Source organism: Malurus melanocephalus, unplaced genomic scaffold (assembly GCF_030028575.1).
Source record: "Malurus melanocephalus ecotype Western Australia unplaced genomic scaffold, MMel_1.1 scaffold_320, whole genome shotgun sequence".
Classification (NCBI taxonomy): domain Eukaryota; kingdom Metazoa; phylum Chordata; class Aves; order Passeriformes; family Maluridae; genus Malurus; species Malurus melanocephalus.
In genome coordinates, this window is record NW_026623552.1 from 427,973 (window position 1) to 453,857 (window position 25,885).

Consider the following 25,885-nt stretch of genomic DNA (forward strand, 5'->3'; position numbering starts at 1 on the left):
TTTTTTTTTTTTTTTTTTTTTTTTTTATGGAACACAGGGTTTTCAGTATTAAGGTGAAACTTTACAGCAGTGAACAGAGTAGTGTGTTTTATTCCAGCATTGTCTCATGTGTAAGTTATTTGAGAAATTCTGTTCCGTAGCTGTCAGTCCTTGGTAAGATACTCTTGCTGGGATCTTAGCCTCCTCTGTGAAGACGTACCCAGGGGTGATCAATATGCTTATTTCTAAATTTTGTTTAAATAGGGRGAGTCTATACCAGGCGAACCTACAACTTCCCACTCTCCCACAGGASCAATATGAATCAAAAGAACTCTTTCTCCTTTCATCTGCCCTTTTAAAACAAAATTTACCTTGTTTCTGATGTATACTGATGTAACACAATCATTTTTCTAACTTTGAAGATGAGTAACGCTATGTGATAGTGTTTCAACTGTTTCAATGAAGTGAAAGAATACAAAGTATCAGATAGGGAGACAAGAGATGTTAAAGATGACAGGCTCAGTCCTTCAGATGTTAGGTGATAACAGGGTGTATAGGGTTCCTTAGGAGTAAAGGTTAATAAACCTGAGAGCTGTGGGAGCTGGAAGATAGTAGTGTAAAATTCAGAGGACTGAGGTTAAGTGGATTCTGGTCCTGAGGGCAAGCATGATGTCCCTGCCCTACTGTCTGTTTCCATTTTCAACTTGGGCTGATAAACCACCCCACACTGTGCAGCTGCTAGGGAGGAAGGTCTTGCTAATGCTTTCCTCACTTGCTGTCTGTGGTTTTACCCACTTGACATACTAAAAAGTCAGGAGTTACTTTAACCGACTAAGCTAACAGAAAAAGAAATGCAGTATCTATGTGTGGTATTTTGGTTGTGCTTTTGCTGGGTTAGTTTTCTGCCAAGTTGAAGAATTAAATCAGCTTCCAGAGGCAGCAGAAGAGAGAAGTGGGTGCTGCAGGCAGAGTGGGGGCTTCTAGAATGGCTRTTGTGTCTTGTGGAACTGGACCCTTGCTTTTGTCATTGCAGCTGCTTGTGGCACCATGTGTTGCACAGCATCCATAAATTAATCCAAGTTAGAAGTGTTGCCCATCTGTTATGTATTGTAGCAGGTAGAAGTGATCCCCTTTTTTCTCTCTTGTGCCAGGCATAGTGCTAGTAGGCAAACTTTTAAAACKATGTACAAGGCAGTACAGGGTCAGACATGCAGCTGCTGGAAGACTGTAGTAAAGAGGGAAACTACTTTTTGACTACTACAGATATGAYTGAAAATTGAATTAAATGTTCATAGAGGTGGAAAATTATCTATGCATCATAAATTTAATTTCCAGTCCACTTAACCATTCTAAGCAGCAAACTAACATAATTTTTTTACCATTGAGATTCTTGATTTTCTTTGGTGAATATTTAGTTTTTGTGGTTGCTTTTCATGTGTGTCTGTGTGTGTTTTGTTGGTTTTTTTGCTCCCTAGAGATGATGAATCTCAATCTTTTTTTTAATTCCTTTTATGTGCTTTTTCAGAATATGACATCACATTCGGTTAAAAAAAAATCATAGCCCCAGGCACACAGGTGTACTCAATATTTTTTTGAATAGAAATTTTAATTAGTAATTGAGTATATCATCTACCTTTTTTCTTGCACTCCAGAAATTTGTAACTATGTATTTTTTAAAATTTCCTTTAAACTTCTGATATAGAAGTAAATGTTCTGTCATAAGAACAATGATCTCTTCTTTCTTACATTATTTTACTTGGGAACATACTGGTTTCAGGGGCATATTGATCAGATTATTCCATAACTTTTTAAGAAAAGACATACTTTAAAACCAGAATTAATCAGTAACAAATATCATTGGTGTGATGCTGCATCTCTGTTCTCAGAATCAAATCCAGCTGACTGCAGCTGAAGCATTCTTTTGATTGCAGTAGACTCATTGCGAGGAAAAGAGGAAGATCCACAAGATCTCTGTGCATTGAGGAATTTAAACACAAATACTCTTGCAGGAGCTAGTAATCATCTTCAGTAGTTCCATACAGGAAGGCCTGGATTAAAAACTTTGCTCTTGAGAGAGAGTAGTTGTGTGCTGTTTGTTTACTCTTCTTTGCTTCCAAAAAGATTAAATAAGCCTAAAGCAGCTCCAGTGATTCCTGCAAGGCTCTGTAGCATTTTGTGAATCCCAGAAACCATTTGGTTTATGCTGGGTTATTAACCTTGGTAGCTGTGACTCAGAAGGTTATGAGAGATTTGTGTGCATATTGTTCCAGGAGGGGGTAACTTCAGGGCTTTTCCTCCTTTCTAGTTTTTTTATTTGAGTTTTTAATTTTAAAAAATGTTTAGCCTCAGGGAGCCCTCTAAATCTAAGCCTTTTACTGCCTCCTGAATTTGGCAGTTGCTCTTTTTGGTTTAAGTCTCTAGGCATGTGTGATGTGAAGCTTTGAAGTAGCTGTTGCCTGGCTGAAGCCWCTCTGGAGGCCAGGAGAAGAATAATAAAGTTTTGACGTTTTCTTTCTTTCCACCATGCAGATATTTTAACACAAGTGAAACAGCTGATTTTTAGTAAAGACCCTAAAATTAGAGAATTGCTAAGACTGTCTCTTTTGGGGTTAGGTTTTAATTTAGAACAGTTGCTAAAATCGGTGGTGTGGAAAGCCACATACATTTTGTCACTGTTTTAATATTTGGCATTAGGAACTGGTTAATCCATTTAAGAAGTGGAACAAGAGATTYAAGAGGGAGATGTTGCAGCCCAGTTTTCTTAGCTGTTGCTCAATGTACCAGTGACAAATACCAGAAAAGGCAAAGAAAGATATTTGGGCAGGGGAGAAAACCCCAGCAAAAGTTTTTGTTGTTTTTGTAATTCTGGTTCTAAATAGTGTCTACCAGTCCYATGCTCAGCAATCAATCAATTGCCAAGTCCATGGCAGTCTGTATTCCAAACAGCAAGCACCTTACCTTCACCTTTCTGAGCAAGGTTTTATCTCAGCACTGCTTGTGTACTTTCCCCAAGAACGAAATAGATACAGGCCACCTTTTCTTGGCTATTTCTAACTTTTTCCAGTCTTGCTCCCTTAAAATAAGTGTCTTGTTGTAATGAATCAGAAGTAGGACAAATACATCCGGCAGGGAAAAAAGCAATTTCAAACATCTTGATTATGACATGATGAAAGTCTTTCTGTTTGGGTGTTTCCAGCTGTGGCATAGAGCATTTCTGACATTACGCTGGTTTGTATTAACTAGGTTTACTAGATTTAGTAATGGCTAAAATACTCAAAGTGGTTTTAAAACAATTGGTGTCATTGTCAAGCTGTCTGTGCTCTTCTGTGCTGCAAAGACTGTGCACTGTGGAAGCTTTATCTTTACTGAAAATGTAGTAGTAAGATTTTTTGTAGAAACTTAATTTGTCTTAAAAGTGTAAATTATCTGGTTTAACATGTGGTTTGTTATAGTACCGTTTGTTCTGCTGCATGTATAAGTAGACCTGTATAAAAATTTAAAGTCACTTTGTGCTGCAAACAGCAATTCGGTTACTCTGCTGACAAGTCAGCAACTTGCACAATTGTGAAATCTTCCCTCTTTTTATCCACCTTTGACTGGGAAGAATTGACACGTGGTTGCTCTACGAGTCGGTGTTACCGGTCCTTTAGCGAGCTGTGGTTGAGCTCTGCATACTAAATGTCAGTTGTCATATAGTGCAAGCTGTATGAGCAGAATTCCCACTTCCACAGCTGTGGGAGTAGAAATGGGAAATAGTCAAGTAAGCTCAGTCCCTCAAGGCTCCTCCCAAGGTGACTAGTGTAGAGTGCAGTGAGGTCCAGGGAATTCTTCTGACCTTTTGTAGACACAAACCTTGGGAAACAAATGAACATTGTTAAAGTGATGACATCTTTCAGATGATAAAAGTAGCAGCTTAAAAAAAAAAGCTTTTGACACTTTTGACAGGCTTGCACATGATAATTAGATAGTAAAAAGAAGGTGTGGGTTGGCAAGGCATTAGGTATGAATGATATGCAGGTTCRTATCCATTTTTCTTTAAGCAGTGTTGCACTGAAGATTAAGCCCTCTGAACAGTTGTGTAAAGCAGAGGTTTTAAAGTAAAAATGGATTGTATCCATTTGAAATAATTCAAGAGAAGATGGTGAAAGCCACTGGCACTCTCATTTCTGTTTCTGAATAACTCCTTTGCCTCAGTAAGAAGTTCTTAATACAGCATATTATGGGTATAATTTTAGAACTGTGTTCATTAGCTTATCTGATGTTTTATTTATTCACTTTCAAATTAACTTTCAGGAATAATAACCTTTTTCTTGCACTGTACATTCTGAACATTACCCTTCATGCCTGTACAACATGTTGAGGATGCAGCTAAAGGAGAGGATGATTTTTTTAATTTACATTGAAAGGAGGAGGAAGAATGGGAGTGAAGATGAAACAGGGCCTTGACCTACCTATRAATTTTATAATTAGTCCGCAGGAAAATGAATTATGGGGAGATATGCATAAGGTGGAGGACATCACATGGCATTTAGTATTCCTGTGGGATTTGGAAACTTTAGCTTAATTTGGCAGGATATCTTCAGCAGGCCAAATGTACTGGCAGCAGCAGAATTAGATTCAGGTAGGGGCAACTTCCCCTCTCCTATTGCCATGTTCCTGGCTGCTTGCATTGGGTTTTGTCCGTCTTCTGTGTGGTGTGCCATCTGAGAACTTGATTCCATACTTTCCACCTGCACACTGGATCCCAGTTCTTTCCCACAACAGAGACCCACTCCTACCTGCTGAGGCCCTCTGAGCTTCCAGCCTGGCAGTGCTGYCTGCTCTTCCAGGACCTACTGGAGGCAGTCACTTGCCCTGTGCCCTGGGACCACGACTCCTGAATGCATCTGAGAGGTGAAGGTATCCCTGCGTGTACTGACTTGAGATGTGGGGCATTCTCTTCCATGAAGTTGGGAGTAGCAACTACTGCCTGTATTGCAGGGGCTTGTCTTGAGCAGTTAAGAGGCAATTATGAGGCCTGGTCTGTGCTGGCACTTTTTAGATATTTTCTGTGCAAATTTTTAGTACCATTTTGATTTCCTGAGAGAAGGACAGGCTGAGTCCTGGAGGACTCAGCACTGTTGTGGGGACCCTTTTCCCACCACACCACTGTCCTGTCCTGTTTTCCAGGTTCCAAGTCTTTTAGAATCAGATGGGAGCTGCCAAAATAGCAGATGTTTCTGCTGAGTGTGCTGTAATCTCTCACAGCACTGATGCTGATCAGGCTTTGTGTACAGGTCGCAGCAGAATGTCCTCCAGCTTTTGCCATGCCTTTCTGGGTAGTCTTTAGTGCCACGGAACTGCCCTGACTGAGGGCTGCAGGGATAGKGCTGGGTAGATTTTATTGATGATGGAGGTGGGAGACACCTTCCACTCAATCAGGTTTCTCAAAGTCTTATCCAACCTGACCTTGAACATTTCTATTAATGGGGCACCTGGAGCTTTTCTGGGCACCCTGTTCTGGTGCCTCACCAGACAYTGAGCAGGTTGAAGAGCAGAAGACTTCAGAGCCTGCACCATGAGAAGGTTGTCTCTTKCAGAGTTCGTGAGGAAATGCATTGAAAATTCTTGGGACTTCTCTTTTCTCTGCTGTAAGCAGTTGTCCATGAAACAAAATAGTAGTTTTTTGTTTTTTTTTTAATATCTGGTACAGACCCATGGATGCTAATGCACTCTCCTTGCTGTCAGTTGTTTTGTGAATGAAGAGGCAAACAGATGGAAAGTTCTAGCACCTCTGGAAAAATTAGAAAATGATTAGGCTTTCCTTTTAAGCTCTGGAAAGTAAGAAAATGTTACAACTAAGGCTGCATAATGAAGCTTAAAACAAAGCTGTTTTATTAATGTGTTATGACATTTTTTWATTACTTCATCATTCCCTATAATTTTCATAGGATTAGGCCTCATTCATTCCAGAAGACAGACTTTTCTGGAGTCAAATAAATTCAATAAATGTATTTAATGTAATTTTGAAATGCAGTAAACATAAAACAAGTGAATGTGATGTCCAGTTTAAAAGCCTCTTTTTCATGCAATGGGAGCCTAGTAGGACATTAAACTACTTTGCAATAGAGTAAGAAGAAAATAAATATTTCTTTTTTAATTAATAGAGAAGCAGGAAATATCGCAGTCTGTGAATGACTGCTCAAAATGTGCTTTTCAGTTAAATATTTGGGTTTGGTTTGTTCTTGTGTGGATTTTTTGAGGAGCAAGTTGTTTATTTCTTTGCTTTGGGTTTTGTATTGTTGTTGGGGTTTTTTTTGTTTGTTTGTTTTTTTAACTTGGTAGTGTGCCTATGAAGTGGTCTTGTTTCCATCTAAAAGGAAGAAGAGGAGAGGTGTGGATAGATTTGCCTGAGAGTGTGACCCCTTTGTCTTAGTGGCACTCACCACTACAGCAGTTGCTTGTTTGCTTAAGTGTAACAGGATTCCTGATCAGCCAGATCATTTTTCCTTTCTTTTCAACTTTTGGCTTTGCAAATACTGAATGCTTGCTTTTGGTAAAGAATCAACATTTGGAAACTGTTAGAAATAACACAATCGAGGGAGAGGATCTGGGTCSCTGGCCCAGGGAAGCTGGAAGTTCTGGGGATCAGACTTCTCTGCCATGGAATGAGTCTGACTTTTGGGGCATTTCCTAAACAGTCATGTTAAATATTGGGAAAATAACCATCTGATCTGTGTATTTTACCATGAGTTTGTGTATTAAGTTTTTGGCTTTTATGTAACTTAGTATTTTTGTCATGAAGCTTTACTGTACTAGGCTTTAATCTGTCTTCTGCCCAAATGAAGGATATCTTGARAGAGGCATCTCCTGCTTGCTGTGGCTGACTTAAAAAATTGATGTGCTGTGAGCAGATATTGTTTTGAACTATCTTCAGTGCAGTTGAGAGAAATGTTTTCCAACCAGTTTCAACTTCTTTTCTCTCTTGTAAATCTAGTGATTTTCAAGTTTAATGAGGTGATCAGTTTACTACCCATGGAAATCACTGCTCTGTGCTGTGTTGAGGAAGTTTACTGTAGCTGGCTGTTGTTTTAGGCAAATCTTATCACTGCAATCTTCACTCACTTGTAGACCACTAATCTGTGTTCAGGACTGCTTTTAAAAATGTTCTTTCTTAAATTGTAAGTAAAGATTTTACTGTTAAACAGTGCCTTTAAAATATTAATTAATTTGGTTCAAGTGGGTGTACTTGACCTACCTTGTGTCTCTATGCTTGCATGCAGAAGTCTGACTTATGCAAGGTCCACCCTCATTCAGAGCTAAGAAAGCACAGAACTTTTGCCCTGAAGCTGAATGGCTGTATTAGCCATTAGGTTTGTCTTTGCTGATAGGCTCCACCTTATCATGAAGGTTGAAGCTCAGATTCTCAGTAATCATAGGGCTACAAGAGCCTTATCAGCCAGGCTTTCTACAGGCTTTGTTCACACTAGTCCTTCAGCACASTGCTATTAGGAGATGGCTTTTGGAAAAGGATTTGCTCTTCACAGCCTTCACCCATCTAATCTCTCAAGTGAAAACTCATACGGGAGAAGTACTGACTGCCGCCAGAAGAAATCAGTCCCACAAAGTCCTTGAAGGAGAGGAATGGTCATGAGCCAGGTTCTGCTTGGACCTTGGCCTGGGGTTTGTTCCCAGTCAGGGCGGACCAGACATCTGCTGATGCTGTTGCTTTTACTGAGTGCTCTCTGTAGCCCATTGGGGAGATACAAAATTGTATTAGTTGATTAAAACGTGTCTGTAAACTTTTTTCAACCAACATGAAAGCTTTGAAATAGTTTATCTYTGTCTACTCCTCCATCTCCTCCTCCATAAAAGCCTGAGTTTCTTTTAAAAATAGGCAATGTACATGTTGTAGCATTTCCAAGTACTGCGGAGGAACGGGACAAGCCTTGGAATACAACTCGCTCGTTCTCACAGGGCGGCAGGACCACACTTGCACAGTGTGCTGGGAATGGCATTGCAGCTGGATGAAATTTGTGACAGTGCTATGCACCCTATTGTGGTGAAATAAGAATATGATCTCATGCTAGGGAACTCAATTAAAAACAAAAAGAATGCAAATTATCTTTGATTAGAGGAGTCACGTTTTTAGCCAAATAATTTTTCAGATTATGTGTGTTTTTGCTTCCTGAAATAAACCTGRGTTCATCTTTTATTTAAGGATAGCAAAGAAAGGGATTTTTTTCTTCCTTCTCCTAAAAAGCCTTAAAGCTGTCATCTTCCTGGTTAATACCAGGACATCAAGCACTGTATCAGATGTTGTATCTCTGCCTGYATTTGAGTCCTTGGCAAGGGCAGTTTGTTCTTGCTGCATCAATGTCAGCAATTTTTTTTTTTTCTGGAGAGATGGGAATGTGTGATATAAAGATTTTACAATAAGAAATTATATTGCTAATAATTATATTATTATATTCTGTCAGAATTAAATGAGGGGAAGACTTAACCCTAAGTGAAGATGAAGATGGGCACTGGGTAAAATTCCAGTCCATTAGGGACATTGTGTATGCTTTTTTATCTCTGCCATCCAAGCAAGGCTATCACTAGTTAATTCAAGTACTTCTCTTGAGCAYTGGATTAACTGTCCATAGTGAAAAAAATTGTACATTACTGTGAGAGACAGTASTGAACAGTCAGATTTTAAAAGGAGACTTAAAATAGTTCCCTAAATTTGAAATATTTTTTCTTTTAAATATTTAGAWTGTGATTTGTCTTTGTGACAACCTGTGATGAAGTCCAATACTGCATTMATTTCAGAAACTAAAATATTTACGAGGTACAGAGTTCTAAAGAAAAGTCAGACCACTGCTRGAAGTAAGGCCATTAGCTGAGAGCAAGTATCCAGAGTTTGCAAAAGTTATAAATCTGCTTTAGACATCAATGGCCCCTTCTGCAGGTGCAGGGGCAATGTTTTCTTCTCTTTGTATTATGTCCCTTAGTTTGAGTCAACAGAAAATAATTAACAAAGATGATAAGCCTTTAAGAAATGTAAATGCAGAATGTTTGGGAGTCGTCTTTGTTTTACAAATAAATGCTATTGATTAGAGACTGAGATTTTCCAATTCTTATTTCTCAGAGGATATGCTTATGAAGTAAGACATATTTCAAATTGATAACTATGGATTACTTGTTATTGCTTGCTATTGATGTAATCTCAGTTTGGTAAATTTTTAATTTCTTAAATGGAAAAGTGTTTAATTGCTTATGTATTTCTGAAGTTAGTAGTGTTTTCAATTTGTTTTTAAAAAGCCACATACATAGATGATTATAATTTTCATGAAAATTAGATTAGAGAAAATTATGAGTAAAAAGCTAGTGGTCCAAGAAATTTCAGTATCAGTTGTCATTTTAATATTTGAATATAGAAATGAGATAAATGACAAAATGTATGCTGACCTAAGTAGTTTCTTAAGTGTTTATATGGTCCTGTGTCTCATGTAACATAAASGCTGCAATTAATTGCAGATCAGATACTGGCTGATACCTTTTAGGGTTTCTTGATAGTGTKAATCAACTTTYCTCTTGTAAAATAACTTAAATACAYAACAAACAAGAAAARATAATTAGCTTGTAATGGATTATCACAGGCTGATATCAGTAAAAGGTGTTTTAAATAAGTTTTATTGCCTGTTGAATCTCTCCTGACTGCAAGTAAATCTAAATCTTTCTGCTTTTATGCATATGGCGTAGTTGAAGAATTGAATGGAGACATCCAGTTTTTTTAAGGCAGTGAAAAAGTGTTGAGCTAAGCACCATAAAGTTTCTGGCAGAACATTTTTTGTGAATTGATATGTGGTTTTTATGTGCATGTGGTTTAATGTACATTTAGGAGAAGTAAATCATGTGTCTAAGTTGGTTCTTTTTGTCTAGTTGTGCTAAACAGAAGCTTAAGGGTTTTTACCTTGCATCACATGATAAATTTGCATTCATTCCTTCCAAGCTCTTGTAGGATGACTTGGATGCTGAGCCACAGCTTTGACATGGAGATGGAGTGGCATTGTAGATGTTCTCCCATGATCCACMAGTTGTTTTTCTTGTCTTGTTCGTAAGGCTGGGATACAGGTACCTGCTCAGCACATGAGAGTATAAGATGGTAAAACACAGCCCAGCTACTCTGCTCTGATGCCTTAATTATCTTACAGGTTCCTTTATTTGCGAGTCCATGTTAGGCTATATCTTCAGTTTCTTAACTCCAGGCAGGTGCCACRAAGTCACTTTTTCCCCAAACTACTATCCTTGCATTAGTATGATCCTATGGAAGACTGTCTTTACTCTCATGGTTTCTGTTTCCAATGCTGGGGTCTGGGGTGKTTTTTTTCTATACTATGGGCCGAATCCCAGCGTAATGTGGAGGAATGATAATTGGCTAAAACGTTTTCTATTGATTTCTGTGTTCAACAGGGCCAGCACAGTAGCTCTAAAATGTAAAGCATTTGTGTTGATAGACCTCTTCTGGGTAAAATTCCTCTAATTTATTGATGTGTCAAAAATTTCTTCTATCTTSCTCTTAAGCACTGTTGGGGGAGATAATTTTTAACTGATTGATTTCCAAGTAGAAGTTCATCTACCATCTGCTTAGGAAAAAATAGTAAGCTGCTGGCTATAGCTTGACAGCTAGAGGCAGGTCAAGGGCACATGGTTATAATTTTGCTGCAGTGATTCCTAACTAATTAGCCACGAGGAACTTTCTGAAAATGTTCTGTTAAGATCATTTTCTTCTCTCCCATTTTGTTAATGAATGCAGTGCTCCCAGCTGTGAGGCTCTGAGTGATGATTGCTATTATGAATTTGTCCTTTCAAATTCTGCCTCTAATTTTAGGAAATTATATTCCCTGTCTTTGTGTTTCTAGTGGTAAAACTGTAAWAGGACAAGTTATTCCTCAGTGAGTGTTGGGAAATATAGTAATCAGATTTTATAAATACTGGATTGCAATAGCTAGCTGTATTAGAGGAGGGAAAATACTGTTCACAAAAATAACCATCTGTAGACCATATCAGTTGACAAAAAAATTGTTTTGTTATTTTTTATGAGACTGGTTTAGAAGTGATCCAAACACTCATTTCTCACAAAATGATGTTTTACTTTGCTGTTACTGTGGTTCCCAGTACATCCAGAGTAGGGCATTAGGYGAATGTGTGGGATAGAGTTCTCTTACCATTTCCTCCTACACATACATACCTTATGAGGACATGGAAAAACTAATCTGGTCTGTTCAGATTACTTAATGTGAGATGTACCTGATTGTACCCAACTGGGGCATCTCCTTGCATTGCTAATCACTCTTAAGAACTTGCATTAGAATACAGAATGAACTGAAAAGTTGTACTACCTGTTCAAAAATGTATGATGTGTCTATACATACATAARCTTATAGATAGGCATGGCATTGTTCCTGTTGCCATGTGGTTTAAATATTAGATATGATTTCTTGTTCCTCATAATCAAAACTTTCCATTTCAAGACATATATATATCATGCTTGCACTTTTATCCTATTATATATACATTTATAGCAAACCCAGTAAGAGGATTAGACCTTCATCTGGCAACCAGTTTTGATTTCCAAAACTTCAGGTAAAGAAACAATGTTTACAGTTTWACCTGTAGTTAAAAAAATCTGTCTGTTTTTATTCCCTAACCGCACAAAGTAACAAGATTAAACAGGATAACATTATTTTGGGATTTAAATCCACTTGCTTCTGACAGTGGAAAGCTCCAATCTGGCAGACCAGTCCAGTATGTACCAGACTTTATGATAAGCTGTTGCCCATATGTGTTGTCATTGTCCCCAGGAGACAAGCCTGGAGGGCTGCTGTTGTGTTTTCAGGTATTGTACAGTGTTTTGCATTAGAAAAGTTAACAGAGGAACGATATTTAGTCTGTGAAATACTGTGACACTAATCTTTTAAACAAAGGAGCTTGGCATGGCATTGTCAAAGGAAACTAAACCGGCTGTTTTATTTTCCCRTTGTTCCCTTGCACATAGACTTTGGTCTGCGAATGACCGGTGACATTATGCTAGAGAAATTTCTACAAGGAGAATACTTGGTACTTTCCAATCTTGCATCGAAGCCTGGCAACAGTGTGGTGGCTGCATTCCCCTGTTTCTGTGCTAYAGAGAATTGCTTGTGTTCATTTTGAGAGAAGTCAGATGGTTGTCTCCTCTGTATTTTTTTTCTCTCTRTTGCTGTCAATTCAGACAAACGGTATCAAATATCTTGTCTGTATGACTTCTGTGCCCCAGACTCAAAGATGCATGAAATGAACCAMAAAGGGAGGGCAGGATTTTGGGGACATAGGAGATGCCTGCCACAGAGGGATGTTTTTCTGCTCTCTTAGAGTTTCAAGCTAAACATAGTATCAAGAGAGGTGAAACAGAGAGGTCATTTGAAAGTTAGTGGTAGTGTTACTCCCAGGATGCTTGAAGGAAATAGCTGAAGTATTTTAGTTGCTTGTATGAGATCTCAGTGATGATGTGGGCAGAAGAGGAACTTGCCAAATGTATGCCAAGTGACATGTGCCACATCTTTGCTGTTAGTGGAGTACAGAAACCMTGGGCCTTTATGGGTGGAAAGATTTTTCTGTAAGTGTACCATCTTTAGTGTTCTTAATTGATTGCTAGTATACTGGGTCAAAATCAGTCTGTGGATCTCCAATCGACAGGACTGTGCTTTTTTTGTTTGCTTAATTTTTCATAAATGCTACTTTTAACTTTATCTTCTTTGATGGCATGGCTTTCTCAGCAGCTGCTGCGTTCTGCCGTAGAGTTAGYTGCATGCTGAAGGTGGAGAATTCCGTTCTGTCTGTGTACAGTTTCATAAGGCTGTACTAGTGGCCCTGAAATTCATAGCTATTTCCAAGGAATGTAARTACTTGTACCAACTGATTTCAGAAGTGCAGAACGTGCACTTAATGATATCTCTTAGTGATGGAAAGTATTCCTTCCACTTGGGCTCAGTTCAGGCTTACTGGCACAATCTATGTCTTTATGCTCGAAGAAGAGCTCTTCTGTGTGTGGGTGATGCTGCCTTTTCACTGCCATCCCTTGCCATGTTTTCTGTCATGTGGGTTATCTCTAGTTCTTGCCAAAGACCAACGCTGGAATTTGCTGTCCTCAGGAGGCTTGCATTTTCTTTCCTGATGTCCTGCAGAGTCTCTAAGCTGTCTCTAAGGACAACTCTGCAACACTTCTGAGATGCTGCTTTAAAAATGTGTTATAAAAGTGTCTAGAAACCATAGTTGCAATCAGTTTTGGAAGTATTTCATATACAGTTTTATCCAGTTAATTGGTGCTCCAAARAGGCCATGTAGATTGAATAAACTCAAACTTGTCTGCCAGTACCTAATGTTTCCACTGCATGGTCAGGTGCTGTGGTCTGAGCTGGACAAGATGGCCTCAAAATTAATGTCTGCATAATTCAGAGGTGGAATATGTTTAATAAAGTAGTTCTTCTAGGGYGGAAATGCCAAGTCTATTTTAATTATTTCATAAGTATTAATGTACAGTTAAGATTTAGGTTTATCAGAAGGCTATAGAAAAAGTCTATAGAAAATAGTATGCATCTAATAGGCCTCCTTCTAACTAATAATGTAAGTATGTAATTTAGCTTTAGCCTACATGCAATGAAATAGTATTGAAATCACTCTTGTAAACAGCATACACGTCCTTTGTTGGCTTTGCTTCAGCTGTTTCTTCACATTTGGCTAAGCTCAAGTAATAAATTGCTGTAAAACTGGAATACACTCTGGAAGCAGTTTAATCATCTGACTCAGTATTGTCTTTTAGTTTGCCATGAGAAATCTTTCCAATCTATGAGATCATAGGACAATTTTGAGAGGCATGTAGTACATTCCCCTTTTTTGCTGCCTTCCCTTTGAAACCTGTAGAATCTCAGCAAAGCAAAAATGACAAATTACTCCTTCTTCCAAGTTTTACCACAAATACATATTATGATAAAAAAACAGGCATCTGAATTGCTACCTCCTTGTTTTATCTAATTTTGTACATTGTAGGTGGTATTTATCTCATGAGATTTAAATTAACTCCCTGCCCATCACAGGTGGACAGGAATCTTTAAGGTCCCTTCCAACCCAAACCATTCTATGATTTACMTGTTTGAGACAATGATTTAGACTTGCCTTTAAATCTGTGAAAAAAATGAACATTGTAGAAAGTGACTCACTTTAGGTATCTAAAAACATGTTGCATAAATTTCACTGTAGAGTCCTTTTTTTTTTTACCATTGATGAGAAAAAGGTAATGATTAATTCTGTTGAGCTATTGATGCTACCCATGTAGGTGATACGATGTCTGTTCTGTCCATCCATGGGCAAAGGGTGGTAGTGACTGATAAGGAGATCTAAYACTTCAATGCCTTTTGTCTGGATTTGCAGTCTCCTTCAAATGCCTTTCCAAATTTCATTACAAATGTGTGCTGAATTATTCCTTGCAAATGTCCTTTGMTGTACGAGTGAGCGGTACACTGCAGAGGCAGGTCACAAATTAGGCTAACAATATCACTCTTGCTTGTGTGGGCAGAGCAGGTGACATCTGTTATGACATTTGTATTGTTTTATTATTAGTTGATAGCATTAGTTGTTTCTTTTTTTTTTCTTATGGTTCTATGCCACTTTGATTATATGGCTATGTTGAAGTTGCAACTTTATTGCTTAACATACTGTGATATAATGATCTCAATGCCAAGCACATTCCATCCTCAACTTGCATAACAAACAGGTTATGCTTATTTTATAATTGAGCTTTGCATTCTTCATAAAGTGTAGTTTTATTGTATTCTGTGTCTCTTTTGTAGCTTACTTGTACATGCATGCAAAGAGGAGGTAGAGTGAAGGGCTACTGGCCTGTAAGCATCTTGTCTCCAGTTGCAATCTTACTGAAAGCTGTTACAAATTTTATTCTTTTCTGAATCTTTGGAAGGGAACTGCACCCAGGGAGGTAACCACCATAAAAACTAAACAAGCTGTTGGTTACAGCAAGGATGAAGGTTATGGTGCCAAGAACCTACAARAACAATGGTAGTGGAAGATACAAAGGTTGTGTGTCCAAGAAAAGGTTTGCTGGTGCCTGTTGATCAGTGAGGGTGTGAGGGGAACAGTCGCAGTGGCAGATGGGGGAAGGGGGAAGAAAGGAGAGATCTGTACATCTTAATAGTTATTAGTGGGAGTGATTTCTTACAGGACTGTAAATAAACCAGTTCTAATGATTTACCCCTTGAAGATTAATGTCTGGGCAAAATTACTGTTTCTACACACTTAAAACTTAGTGAAATGGATACTTTAATTAGGGTGTTTTCTTTWGTAGAAAGGGCTAGATCATTTCAACACCAACCGATTTTCCCCTGGGTTTCCTTTCCTACCCTGGTTTTGGGATTTGGCTATTTTTTGTTGACTGAATTCAGAGGAAMGCTATTCCTGATCATATTGAATTTGGCAGAATGGCTGAAGTTTGAATTTCGCTTGTATTGGTTAAATCAAGCTTTTGATTTGGTTGCCTATTGTCCAGTATGCTAATCCACATTATTTCCAGCTGAGTTAAAGTGTAAAGTCATTAGAGCAGCGTGGGGCTTTTGTTTGTAGAGGAAAGGTTAAGTTCTGCARGCAGCTCATACTGCTGCCAACATAGCTGCTAATCTGAGTTTGGGGACTAATTACCTGTAAGAGCTATAGGACAGAGTTCTGTGTTGAGCACAAAGGTTTGGAAAACTTTGTCATGGGGAAAGTTTTTTAACATTTTTCAGGAAATTGAGTTCTGATTTAGTTAATTCAGAACCAGACACTTACCTTACCACTATATTCAGCCTAATGATACCCTAATGCTGGTATTTTAAATAAGGTCTGAAAATCCTATAACAGGATTAACAAGCATTTTAAACTATAATAGTCTGTAGCTATTTATGGACTGTCAGTGCTTCTGTATTGTTTCTGAGTTGTTTCAAATTCAGCTTTTGGTACCACAGATAGCTATTGGGGGTGTGAAGGATGAGGATGCCAAAACTGATCTGATGAATAGATTTCAAAACCAATCTGTATTGGAATGGTTTCGAGATGGATAAATTTTTCTTTAAAAATGTAATGCAATTTTTTCCTAGACCCTTATGATTAAAAGTTTTATGCATTAACATTTTTGGATATGCTCTCAGATGTACTCAGAAACAGTTGTTTTCCTTTTTTAAACACTTAACTTTGTTTTGAAATTCAACAGAAGTTATTATTATACACAAATCATTTAACTTTCATATTGTATCCTTGTACAAAAGAAATGGAAAACTGATTTGGATTGGTGGAGAACTAAGAACACAAGAAATGAAAACAAATGCCACCTTCTTCACAAAGAGAGCTCAGCTTTAACAGAAGAAATAGACTGCAGATATGCATTGGGAATGAGGGAGAAGTCAATTATGATTGCAGATAGTAGCATAAGTACCATTAATTAATACTATAATTTTCTAAGTCATGAGTTGAAAGGTATGGTCCTTGACTAACATTACTTAAGATCATCCAATAAGTTACTACACAATTTTTTTAACTTTCAAAGCCTAGTTAAATAAAACTTGCCATTCTCTTTTAAAATTGCACATTATTTCYGTAATTGGTACTGACTTTGATGTCTTTGATGTTGTTTTCTTCTTATTTCTCCTAACTTAATATTGTACTAAGTTACAGTGTTTCTATCTGATAGGAACAAAAATGCTTATTTAGGAAAAAGATCCTTGTTGCTAGTTTTGAGTGGAAAGAATGTGTAGTCCTCCTCATGGATTTGTAGACTTGGAGCTTCTATGGGTATTTCCAAATAATGGGTTAATTGTATCCAAAGTAATGATCCTTTTAAGAATTTTCAGGCTYAGAATATAATTACTGAGTAATTCCAAATTTATTTGGGATTTTATTTCAGTCAGAGGGAAGAGGGAAAAGAGTCTCAAAGCTGCTGGTACAAACTAAGGGGTTAACAGAGGGAGTCAATGTCTGTTCTTCAGCCTGTGTGCAGTAGCTTGAAAAAGTGCAAGCCTATCTGTTATTTATATATGTGTAATGTGTCTCTATCACCTATATGAGAATCAAAAATCTGGAAGTTTGTGTAACATGTCAGAAAATGCAGCTCTCTACCTGAATGCTCAGCAGTGTCAGAATGTTATGTTGAGCAGAACAGTGAAGGATGATGATTGATCACTGCAGTTCAGACAAGCAGATAATTGGTAGTGGAACCCAATTAACAACTGACCCTGAAGTCAACCTCATCCTTGCATCTTACTTAACTAATCATCATTTATTTATTTATTTATTTATTTATTTTTATTTCCATCTCTTCCTTTTAGTCACTTAAATATTTTCTTCCTCAAGAAGTCATCAGATCTGAGAAAAGCTTTGTTTTTACTTGCAGCCAATTACATAAGGTACTTCTGGCTGTCCTTTATTGACAGTGCATATTTTTTTCTGCTGTTCTGTTTAGATGACAGTGCCTCTGCTGCAAGCAGTATGGAGGTAACAGATCGCATTGCCTCTCTGGAGCAGCGTGTCCAGATGCAGGAAGATGACATCCAGTTRCTCAAATCTGCCCTTGCTGATGTGGTCCGACGCTTGAATATTACGGAGGAGCAGCAGGCCATGCAAAACAAGAAAGGACCTACCAAAGGTTTGCATTTCAGATAGATGTAAAATAGATATTGCAATTCAATGAGTGTTTCATATGTATTAAAATAGGTTATTCATTAGATCTTGAAATACTCAAAATCAACAAATCAAACTCTAAATAAAATACGTTTGAAATTCAACTTGTTAAAAAGAACCCATAAAAATCCAGATGGTTAGATGTGTGAGGCTTCTACAGTTCACATGAGCCAGCAAAACATTTGCATGTTCTTAGTGCTCAATCCAAAATCTACATTTAACCATTGCCATCACTTCCTTACTTCTGATCAAGATTAGTTTATAAAGTCTTWAGGGAAGGCATTGTCTTCTGTGTGTGAAGCTCCTAATAGGTTGAAGTTTTTTTTATCCAAAAAATGAACTAAACTGAAGTAGAATGTAATTAAAATTTAATTTAAAATGTCTTAGGTGTCCATGGATGGTATAGACATAATGCAGAGCTCTAAGCTAGCACAGAGTAGACATGCCTAAGGAGATGGTGCRRCACCAGCTGCTCAGCTACAACAGAARGGTAGAGCTGTGTTCCAGAACAGCAGATTCAGAGATAGCAAGGTGCCAGATGTGACAGATGTCGCTGCTTGGCTGAATTCTGTGTTGTACCCATGTGCCACAGTGTGCTCTCTCATGGATCCTGTTCTGCAGGAGCAGGTTTGTTGGTGTATAGCTGGATCTGAACATCCAATGCTTTGCAGTAATAAAAATTTATTAGAAYCCAACCAATGTGATTTACTGTAGTATGTGAGGCTGCAAAGACCTGGGAGGCTGCATAGGTCCAYCTTAGAGAAATACACAAGGTATTTTACAGTTGTTTTAGGAGTAAGAGCAGTGGTAACATGRGTGTGAAAAGAAAGTAGGGCTGACTTCACAGGCTCTCTGTTGTCTAATTTAAGAAGTCGTTTCTTTTGGGGTCCTGATATGTATTAATATTAATTAAAATCTTATTTTACATCAGAATTATTTTATGTATTTATAGATTCATAACTTTCTCCGCTTAAAGTCGGGACTTCCCTTAATCTGGGTAATAGATTAGTGACTTTGCAACAGGTATTTAGTTCTAGTCATTGATTTAACAGACTAGGTAGGAACTACTTAATTTGCTGAACTGAGATGTCAYGTTTATTACAAAGTTTTGTGTTGGGAGATGAGGAAAGTTGAGAGGGATAGAATTACAGAGCCARATTATGAGTTGGTTGTATGTCATGYCTGCTGTCACACAGAATATGCAGTAAATATCTGTGATCTTGTCTTCATGTTCTCTTCCCTTTCTGTTGTAATCTCCTTATTTTGTCTTTGTTTTATTGAAAAAAAAAAAATCAGATAAATTAAATGTTGCTAAAGATAGCCTCCACTGTGATACAATGTTCCGTCAAATCTGGTTGTACAAGCAATTAAGAGGCCTCATGTTGCCTGTAAAATAGATATTATCTGATGCGTGGAGGAAATAAAGTTTAGTAATTATTATTGAGCTGTAATCAAATCGCTTCTTCTTGCCTGCTGGCTTTACWTAGCAAAATACAGAGCAGGTTTTCATGAATTCTGTGACCAGAGTTGAACTGTTAATCAGGAGAAGTTTCCTTGGTCATAGCAGACTGTTAGAGCCATAGTTCAATGTACATTGAAGAAAAGATGCTGTAAACCTATCCCCTGCCTTCTGTGGCTTGTTTTGATGGGGTTTGTTTGTTTGTTTGTGGAATTTCTTGTGTGTGTTGGGGTTTATTTTAATGTATATATGACATGCCTGGTTTCTAAGCGTGCGTGAAATTACAGTGTAAGAAGTTTTACTGTAATAATGCAAATGGAGGACTACAAATGTCAATTACTCTTTAATTGCAAATTACCAGAATGAGTCCTGGTACTTCCCAACATAACCTACCTAATTTCTGGAGAAGATTGCTACTGTGACCATTTATGTAAAGAACATTCAGTTTGCTGTRCATCAGTTGTATCATTTAGTGTATGGTCAATCTTATTAAATATGACTGATAAACATGAAAGAGAATCTGCAGTATTCTGATCACTTCTTTCTTCCAGCTGTTTGGTCAAATATGACACTTTTCACATGATGACCTGTTATTCCTATAGTAGGCACAACYACTTTATAACGAATTGTATGCAATTACTTRTCATAAGTCTAATTTCAGTATTTTRKTTTGGAATAACATTGCAGAAYGTCCTGATGGAGACTGTTAGGAGAGGGGCTTGTTTAGATATGGGAGGAGCTGGAGTGGTGGCTTCTTATGCTTAAACCTTGGTCTGCATGGACTGAATCTGTTTATTTTCCCCATATCATTTAATGAATAATTCCACATTTGAAATTTTAAAAAGCAGAACTGAATCCCACTGAATGTCACAGAAATTGTGTCCATGCAAGCTGAGGGTTGAAGCATACTGTATGCTGCTGTTTTCATTTCATCTATAGATGAAGTGGATCGGATTAAGTTTCTGTGTTGGGGGAGGTCTGTGCCTTTGGAAAAACAGAATCCCCCTGTACTTTGYAAAGTCTGAAACAAAAATCTTCATGGGACAAATTACTTCATTTTTCTGAGTACTTCAGATTTAAAATTAATTTAAATATTTAAAGTTTCAGACTTTCAAATCTATGATGGAAAAATGTTGAGCTTGTTTTCAGCCTTTGTGTGTGTTCTTGTTCTAAACTTGAGCTAAGCAGCTTAAAAGCAGCATACATCATGGAAAGGGAGCGGCTTATCTTGTCCATTTGTGGAGCTCCTTCCCTAATGGTGTTTTGAGTTTTTGTTTAGTTGTTTGGGTTTTTTTTTTCCCCTTTCCTTATTTAATTCATCTACTTGGTGGAATTTCAGTATGGCTTCCTGCCTTTGTTTTACTTGTGTTTGTTGTTCTTTCCTTTTGCCATTATTGGTTTGTTTGTAAACTTAACAGCCCTATTAATCCATAGATCAGAGTATGATTAAAAAAGCTGCTGCTGAGGCTGATAAACTTGTCAGTCCTGCTACCACAGGTAAGACCTTGAAGCACCAGAACTTCCAAAATAAACATTACTGACAAAGCAGTAGTAGCAGTGTGTTACTGACTTCTAACAGCAATGACATGTTTGGGATTGTGTGACTGTGATGCCAGTTACCACTGGTGTGAAGAGTAAACAGTGGATTAATCTAATAATGCACAGTTTTTCTGTGTGTTGTGTAAGAGTTTCATGTTGTTGCTTTCTACACTAGCTGAGCACCTAAATCTCTAGTTCCAGAAGTGTGAGTTGTGGGTTGGTGCTGGATTTGAAGCAAAACTTCTGTTAAAGGTTGCAGGGCTTATTCCTGACTGCTGCTAGTTTCGATTTCGTAAGGTTAGGAGYGTAAACAGACTTGAGCTAGTTCATTCCAGCTACTTTTTAATAGGCATTCTTTTTAAATTACTATAAATAAGGAAAATATTTTAATCATTTATTTATTTAACTGTAATTGCTGTTCTAATTTGTCATCTCAAAGCTCATTAAAGTTTTGTGAGCTACAGAAGGCTTGCCAGGAGACAAGTCCACAACAGTTTTACTGTAGCTACCTGTTATTCTGTAGTATGCAACAGAATCAGTTTTATACATATGGATTAATTACAGCAGTACAGCAATTAGTCAGGAAACAAGCAGAAGAGCTTCCAGCACAAAACTGTAAAAAGGATTTAATAAAAAAAATCAATAAAGTAGAAGTAAATAGAATGATGATATTTGAATTCATTAATAAAAATATAAATAGAGACATGAGAAACTAAGTAAGCTTCAGATGTTTTGTATAAGCTCTAAAAGACAGCATTAATCAGTTAAAGCAGATCATGGAAGGCAGGGCTGGAAGGCATCCTCAGTAAGCATGGAGAAAATTTTCTTCTTTTTTCTCCTTTGTTGACTTTTTTTCCTGTCATTCTTCACTCTTCTAAGCCAAATAAATCTCATTAGTTCAGTATTTACCTTACAGGTTATTTTCTAAATTTCTCTCCTCTGAACAAGTAAATGACCTAAACATAACAAGGAAGTGTGCATTATAAGAAAGTTTCAAGACCAAGTTAGTCTTGCAAGTTGCATTCTCTAGCAGACCATGTTTTCTGACTCAGTCTTCTGAAGGCAGTTTTTCACATCTATCTTTTTGTTCAATATATGAAAACGTAGGGTGAACAAGTCAATAAATGCTTGCTGTCAGTGCTACAATATGATGTTACARTATGACCTATAACTGTATACAATTGGTGCTATTTCAGTTCAGTCTTTTAGATCTTTTATCCTTGGCAGTCTTGTTTAAAAAACATTTCATAGGTGTTCTCTCTGCCATCCTCTCCAAGTTCAATGAAAATTTTATGTTCCTAAAGTGACTTGTGACTGTTGCCTTCTCTCAGGTAGTGTTTCTCTGAACCCAGAGGCTTTTGGCATCTTTACAATGACTTGTAACACAAAGTCCTGTCAAATTTCAAGTGATTCAAGCTTTCTTCCCTGCTGTAGAGAGAGCAGTAGTCATGTTTGTGTCTGTGTTTTGAGATTATATTCCACAGTTCCATAAGTTTTCATGTTGGTACTCACTGGTTGCACTTTTAAACACTTCATTTCTGCATCTAACTTCTAACTGCTTGAATGGGACTTTTCTGTTATTCTAATATTTATTACAGCTATGACATGTAGATCATTTTTTGAGCCAATGTTTGATCAGAAGAATGTAGGTAGATAATGCCAGTTTATTGCCTCCACTCTTCTGCTGATTTCAGTTGGTTTTTCTGAAAAAAGGGTACAATTCCTTTCTGTCAAACATAAGCCCACATTCTTTGAAAGAAGATCTTTTTGAGGAGTAGAGACTTCTTAATAGATAATTTGCTCTTGTAAAACCTCCAAGAAAACTGAGGGGTGAACAGCAGGGGTTTCTGGGATGGCAACCTGCCTTCATTTCTAGCATTCCTCTGGATGCTATCCAGGTGGGCAAGAGACTGAAGCTGTTTTGAGAAGCRGGATTGTTTTTGAGGGCAACAACTACTTTTGCATTTACCACTAAGCTCCTTGATCTAGGACAGAGTTTTATAGATGAGAGGGGTTATAGAGTTGTGTGCTTAAGCCTTATGCTATGATTTGCTTGATATGATTATTATTAGTAGCAGGAGTAGTGGTAGTAATAACAATAATAATAGTAACAGAAAATTCCATAATGTTAAAATCCTCATCTGTGCTGAATTTGGCAATAGTGACACAAAAATGGCACACTACAAGGATAATTTAAAATATTCTAGTGTTGTTTGTTGAGGGAAAAAAAGAGCAGAAAAGTAAATGAAGACAATTATTTAATCTTCTATTTGTTTTACAGCAAGACCACTGGTACAAACCCTGCCTTTAAGGACTACAGTTAACAATGGAACTGTGTTACCAAAGAAACCAAGTGGCTCTTTACCTTCTCCATCAGGAACCAGAAAGGATACTATATCACCAGCAGCAAAAAGGTAGGCATCTATGAGAAACCTTATAACCATGGAATTGAAAACGTGAAACACTCCTCTTTCARCCTTCTAGATATGTAGTTTTTCTTACTTGCAAAACAGCAGTCTAAATATTTAGTTCGGAAAGAAAAGGAGATGGATTTCATTCTAAGGGGCTTTAAATTTATTCATTTTAATTATAATTAAGGTTATTACCATGAGTGTTCAAAGAATGCACAATGCTTAGTCTTACTGTTTGTGTTCTCTTCTTGCTTRTAAGAGTAGCATAGAGAGAATGAAGCATTTCTACTGTGCTGTTGCCCAACATGATGTGAAAAGGAGTGCAAGAATTCTTTGAGTAGCTAGTAGAAAATACCGAGTCTACAGAGAACCAGTGTTATCATTGCAAATCAGTATGTTATCTTTGGTGGTTTTCTCTCACTAACAAAATTATCATATAAACTGTATGYGCAGTGTTAGCAGCATCTCAGGGAGGAGGAAAATTCTATGCCTACCACATATTTATGCAAATGAAAACATCCATCTTTAGATATCTTACCATTAGCACGTATTTAAGCCCTTTTAAAAATGACTGCTCTGTCCCAATTTGCTTTGTGTGTAGCTGTTTTTAAATAGGCTACATGTTTTATACATCTGGGTTACAGGGAACGGAATGGATTGGGTGAAGCAAGTTCAAGTTATACGTGGCAGTTACTGTGGTGCTAATCTGCTGCTGCTGCGTGGTTTTTCTGTAAAAGATAATAGTGTGGGGTTTGGGGTTGGTTTTGTTTGGGGTTTTTTGTACATTTCTTTTGTATTTCTCCTCATCTCTTTGTAGTGATGTTGCTGTCAGCTCTAAGGAGGGTAAGTTGTAGAGATGAGAGCATGAACCTGCTAAGACCTGAGGTCTCTCTTGTAAAGAGAATTTTTCCTCAGAGGGGAGATGGTGGCTAAGGAAATGCCAGTTTTTGTTACTGCGTCAAAGAGGACTGATATTCAAGAAACTCCGTGTTTTGTTATGGCAGAGAAGAGAGAAGTAATGCTGTGCACAATTAAAATCGGAAAATACCATGCTTGTTTATGTCACAGAAATGAACTGTGAGCTCTTCTGAACTGGACCTCACTGCAGCTGTAGACTTTGGCAGATTGGTCTGAATCTGCCCTTAAGATAAGGGAAGGAAAGCAAATACTGTCTAAACTGCTCCATTATTAGAATCATATTATCAGAAGTTTGAAAATGGGTGAAAGAACTTTCCATTTGAAAAGGAAATATATTCGTGTTTATAAACGAGTACTATTTAGTACATGCTGAATTTTAAAACACATTTGTTCTTCAAAATCATTTTTTCGTAATCATTCTCATGTCATTCTTTCTAATTAAGTTTGAACTATTACTTATAAATCATATGAGAAAACAAGCATTGGCAGACTTCGCCTGTGAACGGAGGACGTGATTCCTGAGTCTCTGTGCTGTCTCTAAGGTTCAACATAGGACTTTCTGCCCCAGAGTAAGGTGGATAAAGAGCAGGGCAGGATCATACTCATGCTTTCTCTATTCTTGGAGGTCTTTATGTAGTTCAGATGTTCCATCTGGTATTGCCTGCGGCCTGTAGGCATTATCYTAGCTTAGGATCCCTGTAGATAAACGGCATCCTGTATCACTTCCACCTGACTCATGTGCAGCCTCGATACCCAGAATACCAGTGGGAAAGTCCTTAGAGAACATCATTAGGAAGTATTAGACTGTCTTGATTCCTTTATGAGAAATTCTTCCACAGAGCAACCATTTAATGTCCTTTTATTATGCTTTGTCTRTTCTCATTGCTAAACAAGCTAGGCTGAAGGTGCTTTAACTATGGAAATGTATATTCAGTTTTGGAAGAGAAAAAATGCACGTGAACAGTCTTGCTGAAATAGCTGAACACTAAGAGTGCKGAGGAGAGTGGGGCTGCTCCATGTCCTGAAAAAAACAGTTGTAAATTCAGGTGGTTTAGAATTCCCTTCAAAAGCTCTAAAATTCTGTATTGATGTCTTTAATGTGCAAAAGTTCTTTGATATTACCATGRTTAAGCTATATTAAAGCATATTGCTATGCCTTGCCTGTAAATATACTTCAAGAGGAATAAAGTGAAATGGTAAGGACATCATCAATTAATTACTGTACAAAACATTTTTTGTAAATTATTCTGTAATCATTTAATAGTGAACCTTGAAATAACTGGTGGGACTTCAGGGTTTTATAGAAAATGGTGTTCCACATTTTGGTATTCAAAGATGATACAGTRAGTGCTCTAAATATTTTTCTTGTATATAGTCAGGTAGAATAATTCATTATGCATCCTTAAGATGAAATCAATCACTTTGTGTTTATACTGGACACTTCTACCTTCAGGAACTGTATGTGTTTATGCATAAAACAGTAATGGAAATACATCAGCAAGATCAAATGGCTTCCTTTTTCAAGGGGTAGGACTTGTTTATTTGTGTTGGAAGCTTCTTTCAGTGTTACACAGTTTACAGATGGTKTGAAATTTTAAGTTACTTTTTTAGTTCCGATTTGTGCTAAGCAATGCTCTCTTCTTATGAACTGGTTTCAGAGCTGCAGCTAGTTTGTAGTGTAAGTGTTCTTTAGTCCAAAATATGGTCATGTGACACAGCAGCTCTAAATGATATTGTTTATAGATATTTTAAAACTTAATTTCTGCTTGAATGCTTTTAATAATTTTCTATGCAACAYAGATGCAGAATTGAAAATGTAGAATTTGAAATGTGAAAGTAAAATTAAAAACAGCAGTAG

The 25,885-nt window shown here is 37.3% G+C and overlaps 1 protein-coding gene across 8 annotated transcripts in view; it reads left to right on the top strand.

Moving 5' to 3' along the window:
* The window catches only part of EML1 (EMAP like 1), a 121,463-nt gene that overhangs the window by 51,411 nt on the left and 44,167 nt on the right, over positions 1–25,885 (top strand). For all 8 annotated transcript variants that reach the window (XM_057377643.1, XM_057377639.1, XM_057377641.1 and 5 more), the window contains exons 2-3: positions 17,483–17,665; positions 22,980–23,112. In XM_057377643.1, the coding sequence (XP_057233626.1) occupies positions 17,483–17,665; positions 22,980–23,112 (316 nt within the window). The remainder of the gene's footprint in view (positions 1–17,482; positions 17,666–22,979; positions 23,113–25,885) is intronic.